At 47.2% G+C, this 14071-nt stretch overlaps 1 protein-coding gene across 1 annotated transcript in view; it reads left to right on the forward strand.

The window, feature by feature from the left end:
- The first annotated feature begins 513 nt into the window (after positions 1-513).
- The window catches only part of C1QTNF7 (C1q and TNF related 7), a 98727-nt gene continuing 85169 nt past the window's right edge, over positions 514-14071 (forward strand). Inside the window, exon 1 of the mRNA XM_066384838.1 lies at positions 514-710. Coding sequence (XP_066240935.1) covers positions 698-710 — 13 coding nt within the window. The 5' untranslated portion in view covers positions 514-697. The remainder of the gene's footprint in view (positions 711-14071) is intronic.

Consider the following 14071-nt stretch of genomic DNA (forward strand, 5'->3'; position numbering starts at 1 on the left):
TTGTAAAAGTGTCATGTACACGAATTTTAAGTTTTGAAACAGAGAGGGAAGAACTGCCTGGAGGTCACTGTGTTTTCTAAGTGTTGTGCAAACACAACTGCCCTAGCATCCCTGTCCCCTATGCTGGGACGTAAACTTTCCTATATACACGATTTACTCCCAGGAAAGTAATGCCATTCGCTCTCAAGGCAGGCACCCCTTGAAAAGGTGAAAGCAACTTGAAGGAACACGGCGAGCTGCTCCCCGGATAAGAGAGGCAGACGGAGCATTCAGACACCTGAAACCTTTGCCTCTCCCTGGCCTCAGCCTGGGGTTTGTGGAAGAAAGTCACCCGCTCCTGCTCATTTCTAACGAGAGTGTATATTGAGCTCTTTGAAATGTGAGTATTATGGGAAGGATCGCAGTTGCTTTAAATTATAGGAGTTGGCAAGTGCCTGGGAGGAGCAGGAGGTTGTTTAAACGGAGGAAGACAGTTGCAAAGCCTCACACAACAGCATGAGCTCCGAGCTTCAAATGCGTTCCCGTGCTCAGACCGGGGCTTCCTTTTTCATCACGTTATTCTTCACACTGTTTTGAAGAAGCTTTGAAGAATAAACTTTTATTTCTGCTTTACATTTTTTTTTCTCACGGTGTCTAACTTCATGGGACAACCGAAGCCAGAAAGCCTCATGTTTTGGGGGAAAGCGTGATATTGGCGATGCCTAGAAAAGGTAAGCTACCATTTCCACTGCTGCTGTATTTCTCTGTTTAACCTCCTGTTTGAATTCATATATATATATATATATCATATATATATGATATTTATAATTGAATTCATCTATATATATAAATATACTAAAGGAACTCAAGACAGCTACTTGTAAAAAAAAATGAGGAACTTGCAGAAAGTATATCAACAAATGGTAAATGGGAGGTTGGGGAACTCGGTGGTGGTCCTTCCTCGTACTTTCTATTCTGCGTGAGGCGCAGACCTCTGTGAAGGATCTCCTGGCTGTACGGAAAATGCCCTTTGTGTGCGGGTCTTCACAGTCTCCGTTCCAATGCGCCTGGCGTTCACTAACGTGGCGACGGGCTAACATATTGCCACGGTCAGAGTGTCTGCGGCTTCTTATTCTGTTATATGTAATTCAGCTTCCGGAGCTGTGATCTTTCTATTAACTCGGAAATCTTTCCCATGGACAGTTTTTAATAACATTCCAAAAATTCTCTTAAATATGGTTATTATGACTTCTTATAAACTTCTTTTGCAGAATGTGGTTGTTGTTTTTTTTAAGTTAAATAAATCATTGGGCTTTTCCTTGGTAACCACAGGGAGGGGGTTATAGTCATTATGTCCTGAGATGGGAGGAAAGAAGTTCAAGCCCTCAGTTTGTTAATTCAAGTCTCAGTTGACTGACAAGGTTGTTCTCCGCATGAGGCGGGTGGCTTGTCGTCCCCGCTGTGCTTCGGAACCAGGTAGGGGACGGAGAGGCTAGAGCACCCTTTGTGTTTCTGCACGCTGGCCATCGGAGAAGTTTCTTGTGGTTACAGGAGGAAGGGCACATATAATGCGTGATGTATTCTTCCACTTTCCCTGAAAAATGTCTGTTATCAGTGTTCCCATCTTTCTGAGGCAGACTTCCAGGTGCAAAAAAAAACACTAGATATTTGTGGAGGTCTGCACATTCCTGCAGCAAGCTGCGAGTGAGCAGAGACCCACGCTCACTCCTCCACGGGCGCATTTACACGCCCGGGCAGAAAGGAAAGAGCTCTGTGGGTCTGGCCCGGCGTTTTGAGTGGTTGGAGACATCTAAGCAATTTCAGTCTGCAAAACCCAGCCATCCGGAGACACTGGCCAACACTGCAGTTAGGTCTGAGTGTGGGGTGCCACCCCGGGGGGGAGGCACGGGGCTTGGGTTGAGCAGGGCTCTACTTGTCTTTGCCGCGTGTGCCAACTGCTGCTCTGTGTCTCGGATACTTTTTCTTTCTGCGTCAAATCCTGATTACATAAGGGGGTTACTGTGGCTTCCCCTGGCTTTCGTGGCCTCAGAGACAGGAAAGAGATGAAGATTACAGGATGGGCGCTATTGTGGAACAGGGAGAAAGCAACTCAATCAGCTCATGGCAGCGTGGTCAAGAGAAACTGTTAGTTCCTTCCTCCGTCCAACCTTGTTAATGGAGGGAAGGAGGGAGCGTGGCTGCCAGCTCCGCTCTCCTCGTCTCTCTCTTTTCTCTCTCTCCTTCTCCTCCCGCGGCCCGCACAGTGCGCTGGATGTGGGAGGGTGTTATCCTCTCTTTCTTCTCACCCCCTCGGCCATTCCCAGGTCTGTGGGCGAAGCCCCCACTCTATTTGGAGAGGGTCTCGGGGACCCCACCCCATGACCTCACCGCAGGCAGCTGGAGGGCCGGCAGGGCCAGCGGTTACGTGGCGCCTGAGTGCACCCCCGGGACGGGTGCGGCCGGGAAAGCGCAGTGTGGCATGACGTGACCGCTGGGAAGCGGAGCGAGGACTTTCCGCCCCAGGTTCCCATGGAGGCTGGCGGCACCTCCGGAAACCAGACCCGCCAGGCCCCGCCTCCAGGCCTCGAGGAGGCCCCAATAGGGACAAAAACAAAAAGCAATTAGAGTTGCTAATGAAGCCCAAGCCAGCTAACTCATCTGAAGCACAGCCACCAGGGGGGCTTTGTAATCAAACCTGGACAGCACCCTGGAAAGGACAGGTCCCGGTTGTCCCCCAAAGGAACGGTGATGAGAGGCCCAATGTGGCCTAATCGTGTCTGTTCACCTCCGCGAGGCTGGGAGAGAGGATGGAGGGAGGCAGGGTTAACTAACAAGCTGCCAGCGAGTGTGGGAGCCATGCTGTCTGAACCTGAAAAGGATCTGAATCTAAACCAGGCCGAGCCCGGGTCGCACAGCCCACGTCTGGGAAGCACAACCTGACACGCTCGGGAATGAAATCTGAGTTAGACGAGAAGAGGGATGCTCTCCACCCCTGAACTGAGGGTCCACTGTGTGCCAGAAACTGCGGAGGTTCTCGGTACACAGCCCTTGATGGAGACACCAAACACCCACGCTACGGGGAACAGCATAGAGAGGGGCGTTGGCCATCAGCCTGATGAAGAAAGCCTTCCTAGAGTTGCATGTAAACTAGGCCTTGGAGGAAGATGCAGGTATCATGAGAAAGGCAACAGGGGCTAGAGAGGAGTCCAGGCAGAGGCCAGCGTGCAAAGGCACAGAAGTGGGAAGACAGCAGACTGGGGGCAGCAAGGCTCTCTGTCCCAAAGTGCATCCCACGGAACCCCAGTGTCGTGAGTTATTAATAAGAGGATAACCAACGTGGACGGCTGTGCACCGCAGGGACCAGAACGCAGGCTCTGGGGTCACAAACATCTGACTTCAAATGCAGCTCCGCTCCTTCTTTAACGGCCCCGCAAACTCAGACCCATTGAAGCATCAGTTTCTTCCTCTGTTGAATGAGGAAAACCGTTGTATCTGTTCCTACAGGGACATCTGGAGGATTAAACTAGGATTTCATGCAGTGTCTGCTCTCAGAGGGTCTGGCCTAAGAGCTCAATGAACGTGAGCTCTCGTTAGCTGTTAAATGCTGGCTCCTTCATGCAGGGCTTTTACACATTTTTGTGTCTTTTTAACTTTATTTTTTGAATATTCCATTTGCATTTCTTTCTACTAATAAAAACATATTAATGTATAACATTTATTGAACACTCATTTTACGTCAAACATTATTCTAAGTGCTTTATTTGAATAGTTTCATTTAAAACTCATTACCTTTTAAGGATACGGTGTTATGATCCATGGGATTCTACTGTAATCTTTACTTGGAGAATTTGAGAAAACTGTAGCCCAGAGACTAAGATGCTCAAATTTATCTCAGTAACCTCACAGGGGTCACCAATAATCAAAGCTTTGTGGTCACCACACACGCTAGAAAGTGACCTATTTTCACATACTGTCCTTTCAGAATGTGTCTTTTGTTTCTCCATGAGTGGGTCGGTCATTAGAATCTGATGGTTTCCAAACTCATTAGAACAGGAAGCCATTTTTTTTCCCAAGGAGTGTCACATAAACCATGGAATGTGGAATGCGTGTAGAAAATGGTGGTGTTGACGTGGCCCTGTGAGCTCAGGCCACATGGCCTTCACGTGCGTGGCATTTGCCAAGTCTTAGCCACAGTTTATCAATCTCCGCCAGCCACTTCAGGATTGACTTCCCGTGTTTCCATGAAACACAAGCCCAACAACTGGGCTTCTCGTACCTAAGAAAATTAACTCTTTATTTTATTTTTTTTAATACTGTCAATTTTTAGAAGGCAAAGTAAGAACAAAGTGAATTCCTGTTAGCCATTTCATGCCCGGCTGGTCAGTCTCTTTGCCTGTGGCCTAGGGGTCTGAGGCCCAGGCGGCACTGCCAAGGACACCAGCTGCGATAAAACACCATCCCACCCCTGGATGAGTTATTGATCCAATGGGAAAAGTAAAACAAGTGTTTCAACACGGCAAGTGCGAAATCAGATGCACAACCACGAACCTAGGAGAGGCTGAAAGTGAGCGTGAATGCAGAGAGAAGGACGGCTCAGGTGCCTGGACAAACCAGAGCAACGCGGGGCATTCTTCGGTGTTGAACATGCAGGAGGAGCTGTGTGAGGGCCTCACAGTGTGACGAGCCCGTGTGCACCGTGTAAGGCTCCAGGGTCGGTATTCGCTTGCCCACTGCACAGATGAGAAGAACTCAGCCCCAGAGAAATTCAGTAACCACCTAAAGCAGTGTGGTCCCCAACCCTTTTTGGGCCACGGACCGGTTTAATGTCAGAAAATGTTTTCACGGACCGGCCTTTAGGGTGGGATGGATAAATGTATCACGTGACCGAAACAAGCGTCAAGAGTGAGTCTTAGACCAGGGGTCCCCAAACTTTTTACACAGGGGGCCAGTTCACTGTCCCTCAGACCGTTGGAGGGCCGGACTAAAAAAAAACTATGAACAAATCCTTATGCACACTGCACATATCTTATTTTAAAGTAAAAAAAAATAAAACGGGAACAAATACAATATTTAAAATAAAGAACAAGTAAATTTAAATCAACAAACTGACCAGTATTTCAATGGGAACTATGCTCCTCTCACTGACCACGAATGAAAGAGGTGCCCCTTCTAGAAGTGCGGCGGGGGCCGGATAAATGGCCTCAGCGGGCCACGTGCGGCCCGCGGGCCGTAGTTTGGGGACCCCTGTCTTAGACAGATGTAACAGAGGGGATCTGGTCATTTTTAAAAAATAAAACATCGTTCAGACTTAAATATAAATAAAATGGAAATAATGTAAGTTATTTATTCTTTCTCTGCAGACCAGTTCCAAATGGCCCACGGACCGGTACTGGTCCGCGGCCCGGGGGTTGGGGACCACTGATCTACAGTCTTCCCAGAAGTAAGTAGCAGGGTCTGATCTCAAGTGCAGGCCCCGCTGCTGCTCAGGGAAGACTCTGCAGAGGCCGCACCGTGCAGTCTGGCCGTGGAGGATGTGAGGGTCGGGGGGAGGGGAGGGGCATTGCAGGCGGCAAGAAGCGTATTAGGAGAGCCCTGAAGGAGGCCAGTGCGGGCAGGAGTGGGAGAGCTTTCTCGGCAGAAGGCTGTGCAGGCACAGAGAGCGAAGGGAAGTGGGCTCAGAAGACTCGGTTGGCAAACAGAAAAGGACTTGGTTGGAATCGAGTCATGAGAAAGCCTTGAATGCCAAACCACAAAGTTTGGATTTTTTTTTTTAATGGAGTAAAAGTAATTAAAAGTTTGAAAACAAGACAGTTAACTCCCTTATCTTTAGAATAATGATTTAAGATGAGTCATCAGAGTATAGAAGGGGCAGAGATTAAACCTCCAGTTCGGAAACCATATTTGTCCAAGAAGAGGTAAAAGCAGCTGTTGTTCGCATGGTAGTTAAGGGGTAGAGATGGACACTGGGCCCAGTCTAAACCCGCTACACCAAGGCCTTGACCATCACAGTGCTTTTACAAATAACAACCTTGAGGCCTTGTGAAGTCTGACAAGACCTTGTGACACAGGAGGGTTGGGGGGATGGACGGACCGGAGGAGCTAGCTGACCTCTGGGGCCCTTCTCCGCTCTCAGACTGCATGAAGAGAAACCTCTGAGCGCTTGACTGCAAACCTTAACTCCACAGTTCCTTCTTCTATCGCCGGTTTCTGGACTCCTCGTCCACATCAAGCAGGCACATTTCCAAGAGAACATTAGGGTCTAGGAAATGTTACGAGGTTACAGCCATGGCGATTATGTTGTGTGGTACTGGCATGCAGTGACCGGGAGAGTGTGTATTAATATACCCCTTCAGGAGAAGCTCTTATCCATCGTCCTGCCTGTCGGCCTTTTGCAAGACTCAGCTGTCCGCGCCTTGTGACCGAGCAGTCTCGCTGCCGTGCACGCCGCACTGCCCTGGGGTCCGGCCAGGCACTGGCCGATGGCTCTTCGTTAGGTGTCCTACAACCTGGTCCAGCCCCTAAATAAGTGGGAAGCTTCTACTGAGCAGAAATGAATTCATCTTTAGGTTCTCCAATGCCTTACAACTCTAGCAAGTGTCAATCGATCTAAAAACACAGGTTTGTAAGAAATGTCATATTTCTTCATTTTCGTTTATTTAACTTGAATCTGATTCCTAGAGTCCACGTCTGTAGGAGCTTCAGTTTTAGAAAGTGTCAGTCTCCTACCCCCCCACCCCGCCCCCCACCCCGCCCCCGGTCACCTCTAACACCAGGGAGGTCTTCCTGCACAGCAGCCGTGCCCATTCTTATAAACTGCCTGTCCCTGATGTCTGTGGGCTCTCCTGATCTGGGGAGACTGGCCTCCTAACGCCCCTCTTCCAGCTTATACCCATGGACTCAGACTTGCAGAAAGAAAGAAAACATGGTCTCAAGAAACTTCCGCTTCCTGTTCTGCACAACCCTGAGACACGTACACAGGGATGAGGCAGCAGTCCTGGAGCGAGTTGGGGGTGAAGAACACACAGTTATTCTGTCACACACCCACCAGGCGTTCAGTAGTCGTCAGGGAAATGTGGGCCCCAGTAATGATGGAATGGCCCCTGCACAGGTGCTCAGTTGGCCGCTAGAGGAGTTGTTCTTACAATGAGTTTGAGTCTTTTTATTAGGCACCGAGCACATGCGGACACTTTACATACACTGTGTTCATGGCCCCTCTTCTCTGATGAACAGCAGTGAGTAGCTTACTTAAGGTCTTACAAGAACTAAGAGATGGAGCATGTATTTAAACGCATCGTGGCCCCTTTCTACCCTGCCAGTATGGACCCTGTAAGAATTCCTTATTTTCCACATAACAGTCTAGAGAGCAGGGGTCCCCAAACTACGGCCCGCAGGCCACATGCAGCCCCCTGAGGCCATTTATCCAGCCCCCGACGCACTTCTGGAAGGGGCACCTCTTTCATTGGTGGTCAGTGAGAGGAGCACATTGACCATCTCATTAGCCAAAAGCAGGTCCATAGTTCCCATTGAAATACTGGTCAGTTTGTTGATTTAAATTTACTTGTTCTTTATTTTAAATATTGTATTTGTTCCCTTTTTTTTTTTTTACTTTAAAATAAGATATGTGCATTGTGCATAGGGATTTGTTCATAGTTTTTTTTATAGTCCAGCCCTCCAACGGTCTGAGTGATAGTGAACTGGCCCCCTGTGTAAAAAGTTTGGGGACCCCTGGTCCAGAGGTCTGCTCTTGACTACTTGCCGCCAGTTGCCATTTCTAATTAAATCTTGTCTTAAATAGGGATTATTTTCCCCCAGTATGAATGCAATGTGACTCTGCTTTATATCATAATAATCCTATAAGATGGTTTATCATCCTGTCTTATCACTCATCTAGGAGGCAGCAGGGAGGGAGGTTTAATCCTATTTGAAATATGAGAGCAAGGTAAAGTGACTTGTCCAGGGCCACAGAGCTGGGCAAAAGCTCAAACTCCAACACGTTTGCCTGTCTCTGCCTCCAAGTCCTAAGGAAGGAAAGACTAATTATAGAATGGTATTATATATTTCCAGTTTCAGAAACTTTCCTACCAATAACAGCAAAGCATAGCTTACACCAGGGGTCGTCAACCTTCTTATACCTACCACCTACTTTTATATCTCTGTTAGTAGTAAAATTTTCTAACCACCCACCGGTTCCACAGTAATGGTGATTTATAAAGTAAGGAAGTAACTTTACTTTATAAAATTTATAAAGCAGAGTTATAGCAAGTTAAAGCATATGATAATAATTACTTACCAAGTACTTTATGTAGGATTTTCACTAAGTTTGGCAGAAGAAATCTTTATAAAACAACTTATTATAGTTAAATCTATCTTTTTATTTATACTTTGGTTGCTCCGCTACCGCCCACCATGAAAGCTGGAACACCCACTACTGGGTAGTAGGGACCAGGTTGACTACCACTGGCTTACACAGTTGCCTTAAAGTGCATCCTACCAGCTGTACTCTACCAACATTTGAGAGCTGTCGTGAAGACATAGCTTGGTGGCTTTGCCAATTGCTGACATCCCCAGAGCAGTTTATTCTCTTAAATTGGTTAAGTGATTTCTATTTTGCTTTCTTTCTTGGACCATTAAGTTTTTTTTTAAAGAATTGCTATGAAGAAATTTTTATCCCATTCCACTCTAAAATTGAAGTGGACATTAATAAAATCTTAGTAAAGGGATTCTTTGCATTTATTGGGATTACCAACCCTTTTTATCGTAGATGTTTATGTCAGTCTCTCAGACCGTTAGCATCTTCCCTTTCCCTTCACAATTCCGACCACATTCCCTGGCGTGCTTTTCCGGGGACTTTGACAATTGGCTCCTTTGTAGCCCTCCATGTCCACCTTCATCCCTACAGTCACCCTCCGTACGCGCATAGACCCGTGTATACCAAGTACAACAGACTGGCTGGCTTCAAGATAAAAGAAATTAATTTTCTCACAGCTCTGGAGGCTAGAAGTCCAAGACCAGGGTATAGGTTGATTTGGTTCTTTATTTTTTATTTAATTTTATTTAGAATACTGTATTAAATTTAATGGGGTGACATGGATCAATAAGAGTACCTGGGTTCCAGGCAAAGCTTTGGTTCTTCTGAAGGCTCTCCTTCTTGTATGTAAATAGCGGCCTTCTTGTTGTGTCCTCACGCAGTCCTTCCTCCTTGTAGAGCACCCCTGGCTTCTCTTTGTGTGTCAGAATGCCCTCTTCTTATATGGACACCAGTCCAGTTGGATTAGGGTCCACTCTCGCAGCCTCACTGTAATTTTATCACCCCTTTGAAGGCCTTCTCTTCAAGTACAGTCGCATTCTGCCTGACCAGGCGGTGGTGCAGTGGATAGAGCATCGGACTGGGATGCTGAGTACCCAGGTTCGAGACCCCAAGGTCGCCAGCTTGAGCGCGGGCTCATCTGGTTTGAACAAAAAGCTCACCAGCTTGGACCCAAGGTCGCTGGCTCGAGCAAGGGGTTACTCGGTCTGCTGAAGGCCCGCGGTCAAGGCACATATGAGAAAGCAATCAATGAACAACTAAGGTATCGCAATGAAAAACTAAAGATTGATGCTTCTCATCTCTTTGTTCCTGTCTGTCTGTCCCTGTCTATCCCTCTCTCTGACTCTCTCTCTCTGTCTCTGTAAAAAAAAAAAAAAATACAGTCGCATTCTGAAGTCCTTACACTATGAATTTTGGGGGAGACACAATTCAGCCCAGAAGAACGCAATGCCTATTATGCACAGTGAAAGCCTCACCATTTCTCGGGCCTCTCTCTCGTCTGTGCGACACGGGTTAAGCCAGTGCTCCCCAACCTATTTTGGGCCACGGACCGGTTTAATGTCAGAAAATATTTTCACGGACCGGCCTTTAGGGTGGGACAGATAAATGTATTACGTGACCGAGACAAGCATCAAGAGTGAGTTTTAGACGGATGTAACAGAGGGAATCTGGTCATTTTTTAAAAATAAAACATCATTCAGACTTAAATATAAATAAAACGGAAATAATGTAAGTTATTTATTCTTTCTCTGCGGAGCGGTACCAAATGGCCCATGGACTGGTACCGGTCCGCGGCCTGGGGGCTGGGGACCACTGGGTTAAAGAACCAAGTCCACGCCTTTGCCATTGTATGAATTTTGTTGAACTATATAAAATTACTGATCTTCAACCACTTTATTACCAAAAAAAAAAAAAATGGCAATTTTATATGAGTCCACTATAGTGTGGAGACCTAACAAAAATTCTCATTTCTTGAAGACAATTTATATGTTGGGCCCTTAAATCACAGAAATTGTTGATCATCTCTGAGTTTGCCCCTGAGGCTGAGACGGAATGGCATTCAAACTGGCTTTAGGACTGAGCTACGCTCTAGACCTCACGTTCAGCCTCAGTGTCAGGAGTTCAAAATCCATCATATTTCCTAAGGCAGCCCCTTCCGTTAAAAACACCGCTGGTCACCAGAATGTTCTTTAGTATACCAGAATCTGGCCACTTTTAATGTCTCTGTGGGTCCTTGTTCTGTTTTCGAAAGTTGCAAGAAGTTCACCTCTTTTTGCTGATGTTTTAAATACTTGAAGACTTGTCACCATTTCCTGACCAAAGCTCTGCAGGGTCTCCCTGCACTTACAGGGGGACTTTTCTCTGGACACTGTGTGGTTCCTCAGGAATAGCCCCCTTGAAATGGGCATCAGACCTGGACACCAGATTCCAGATGACTCCCCCCTATTGCTCCCTCCAGGGCAGCCTCCTGGGATGGCTAATGAAACCCTGCACTGAGAGAGAGTCTGAACCCAGCCCTGAGTTCGGAGGAAAGAGGGTAGAGCTCAAATGCTGATGTCCAGGGAGAGGCAGGTGTTTTCACGAGCTGTTCTCGCCCCTCATCTATTCTTGTCTGCCACCCAGACTGCAGGGGAACTATTGTTCTCTCTGATTGAAATACTTTATTTTCCTTAATGCTAAATTTGCATCAGCTTTACTACTAAACTCATCTCATGAAAAGGCTAACTAAGGTATAATTTTTTTTTTTCTAAAATACTTGTAGCAAAGCCTGTTTTCCCCCATAGTGTGGTGTTGCCTCCCTCCGTAGTTACCTAAAAGGAGGGGAGACTCTGGAGTTATGATCTATTTTTATGCCAGTTTCAGACCTACCCCTTCTTGGTTGGATGATTATAGGCAAGTTATTTGAACTCTTTGAGCTTCAGTCTGTCCATCATTGAAATGGGAATACTATCTAGCTAATCCAGTAGACCCATTGGAAGTATTAAATGAGGTATTATGTAAGAAAAAATATGCAAGCTAGAAGGTGAAATACAATATGCCAGCTGTTGTTCAGTGCCCGATATTCCTGGTCGGTTGGTTAATATTTCCACAGGCCTCTTTGTTTTAGGGGATTTCCTCTCCCTGAACAAGTTGACATCTAGTAGGTGATGAAAAAGAAAAGTACAAGCAAAAAGAAAAAAAGAACGCACAGAGATAGATACTCAAGGAATGGACTTGCACGTGGTTGCCAACACATCAAGGAAAGAGTATCAGCCCCGATGAAGTGTTTCCATGATGCCTCAGAGCAGAGTGACAAGCTAACACAAATCTACACTGTTGGTTTAATGCTCTTGCCTGCAAAAAAAAATAACCCTCTTTCTCAGGGTACGTCCTCAGCAGCACATCAGCATGGCTCTAGGCAGAATACTAAGTTGGAGGCTGTTTCCCTCCATCTGTAGGACCAGCAGGAACTGGGCATCAGTGAGTGAGTGTATGGCTGAGACCCTGGGGGCCTGGGGCAGCACACTCCACCTCTAGCAGACAGTCACCAGTCACTCCGGTGGGAGGTGCCCAGGGCAGGGTAGCCCAGCAGTGCCAGACCTTCAGACCTTAAAACAAAACCCATGCATCTGCATTTTTATGTAAACTGTTCCTACTTTAAAAACACTTGCACTGTCTTTCACCCACAGAAACGGTGATTCGTATGGTCAGACCCCATATAATCTAGAAACACTGAGTTCAGGTTGTCTCACTGTGTGGGAAATCTCGAAAGACTTGCCCTTCAAAAACTGTTCTAAATAAACATGCCACACATGGTACTGACAGCAATAGCTAATAGAGCACCCTCTCTACACAGAAGGGACGTGTGTAGATAAACCCTCCTTTAATCCTCCCAACACCCCTGTAAAGTTTGTACTGTGTTTACCCCGACTTTACAAATGAGACCCAAAGCCTCGCCATCAGTTAACAGTGATGCACATGAGTCTATAATCCCCTTGTCAAGGGAGCCGGTGACCTCGTATCTGTTCACAGAGAGGAAGCAATTTAAAATGTCTGATACTGCCCACTCCCCCAGAGATGGCAAGTTGTGGTGAGCAATGATTCCCCTGAGCTATTTTGGTCACTTCATACCCCTTATGTTAATTCACCACAACAGAATAATACCATAGACTGGATGGTTTAATCAACAGAAATGTATTTTCTCACTGTTCAGAGGGTGTAAATCCAAGATCAAGGTGCCAATGGGATTGGTTCTTAGTGGAAACCCTTCCTTGGCTTGCAGATGGCTTCCACCTTACACCTGCATGTTGACATGGGAGAGAGTGAGTGAGAAAGAGAGAGAGAGTGAGAGAGGGAGCTGATATTTCTTTCTCTCTTACAAGAACACCAGTCTTATTGGACAGGGCTCCACCCTCATAACCTCATTTACCTTTATTACCTTCCTCCTTAAAGTCCTATCTCCAAATACAGTCCCACTGAGGGTTAGGGCTTCGACGTATGAGTTGGGGGTCCCAGTTAAGTATCCATAGCACCCATGTTTCTTCTACGGAGAACCAGCCTCTCCCACCTTTTTCTCCTTTTCTGATCTCCGCCCTTCGTCCTCTTCCCACCCGCCCACTGCCCTCAGCCCTTCCCTCTTTGTGCCCCATTCTCTGCGCAAGCGGTTCCTTCATTCTCCACGACCTGTCCCTTCCCGCTTCCCATAACCACCTTCTCGTCACACGTTCTCCCTTCTCTCTTTCTGCTTCCTCTTCTTGACACCTTCATCCCAATCGTCTTCTTCTGCAAATCTTTTCCTCTTTCTTGCTTTTCTTCTTGCCCTCTTCTCCACCACAGCTCCTCCAGTCAAAACCCTCTCTGTCCGCAGTTACACGTTACAGCCTGCAGCGCGCATGTCTGCGCAGCGCCTGGTCCGCGGTAGAAACCCCATAAATGTCAGCGTGCCCTCTGCACAGGGTCCTAGGCACATTCAAAGAAACGTGCAAAGTGAAGTAGTGGAAACGGAAAGGGAAAAATCAAGTCCATGAGACAGAGGAGGCACAAAATATGTGAACCACGCCCCATCTAAGTTACTGTGATTGAGCGTGAAATTTCATCTCTTGGCAGCCAGACCCGCAGCCTTTCAGACGGAAAGGGACCCGTGTGTCCTCTGCTGTGCTCAGGGTGAGGGGCCGGAGGACGGGAAATGAATTCCTTGTCTTTTGCCCGACCTGGGTCCTGTTTTAAACAACCCTCCTGCCCCCACTCGTCGCCCCCACCCCCACCCCCACCCCGCGACTGACGGTGTTCTTGTCAGCGCTACATCGACCCTGGCTCAAATCTCACTCAGATCCTATTTAGGACTTCACTTTGGGTAGTGAAGAATGCAAATCTGATAATTAAGGTAATTGATCGTCGGAGTTGTTGCTATGATGGGGTGGAAGGAAATCTGAAATTTTTGATTAAACAGAAAGCTTACTGAATGCAGGTTCAAGTGACAACTGGGTATTTTTTGGAGAAAGATATTAAAGGAAGGGAGGGAGGAAGGGAGGGAGGGAAGAAGAAGGGAAGGGAAGGGAAGAAAGAAAGGAAGGAAAGAAGGGGAAAGGGAAGGAAGAGAAGGAGGGAAGGAAGGACAGAGGGAAGGTTTTTGAATCCTTTTCTACACTCCCTGAAGCTGCTCGTTTTCCTCACCCCCCCTTGCCCTGTGCTCTTCCCCGTTCCCGTGGCATCACCTACCCCTCGGAGCCTGCGGGGACACCCACGCCTCCATCCCAGCCACTCCTTTCCGCTGAAGACCTAGGCCTTCCTCTCCAGCACTTGCTC

This window comes from Saccopteryx leptura, chromosome 5, assembly GCF_036850995.1.
Source record: "Saccopteryx leptura isolate mSacLep1 chromosome 5, mSacLep1_pri_phased_curated, whole genome shotgun sequence".
Classification (NCBI taxonomy): domain Eukaryota; kingdom Metazoa; phylum Chordata; class Mammalia; order Chiroptera; family Emballonuridae; genus Saccopteryx; species Saccopteryx leptura.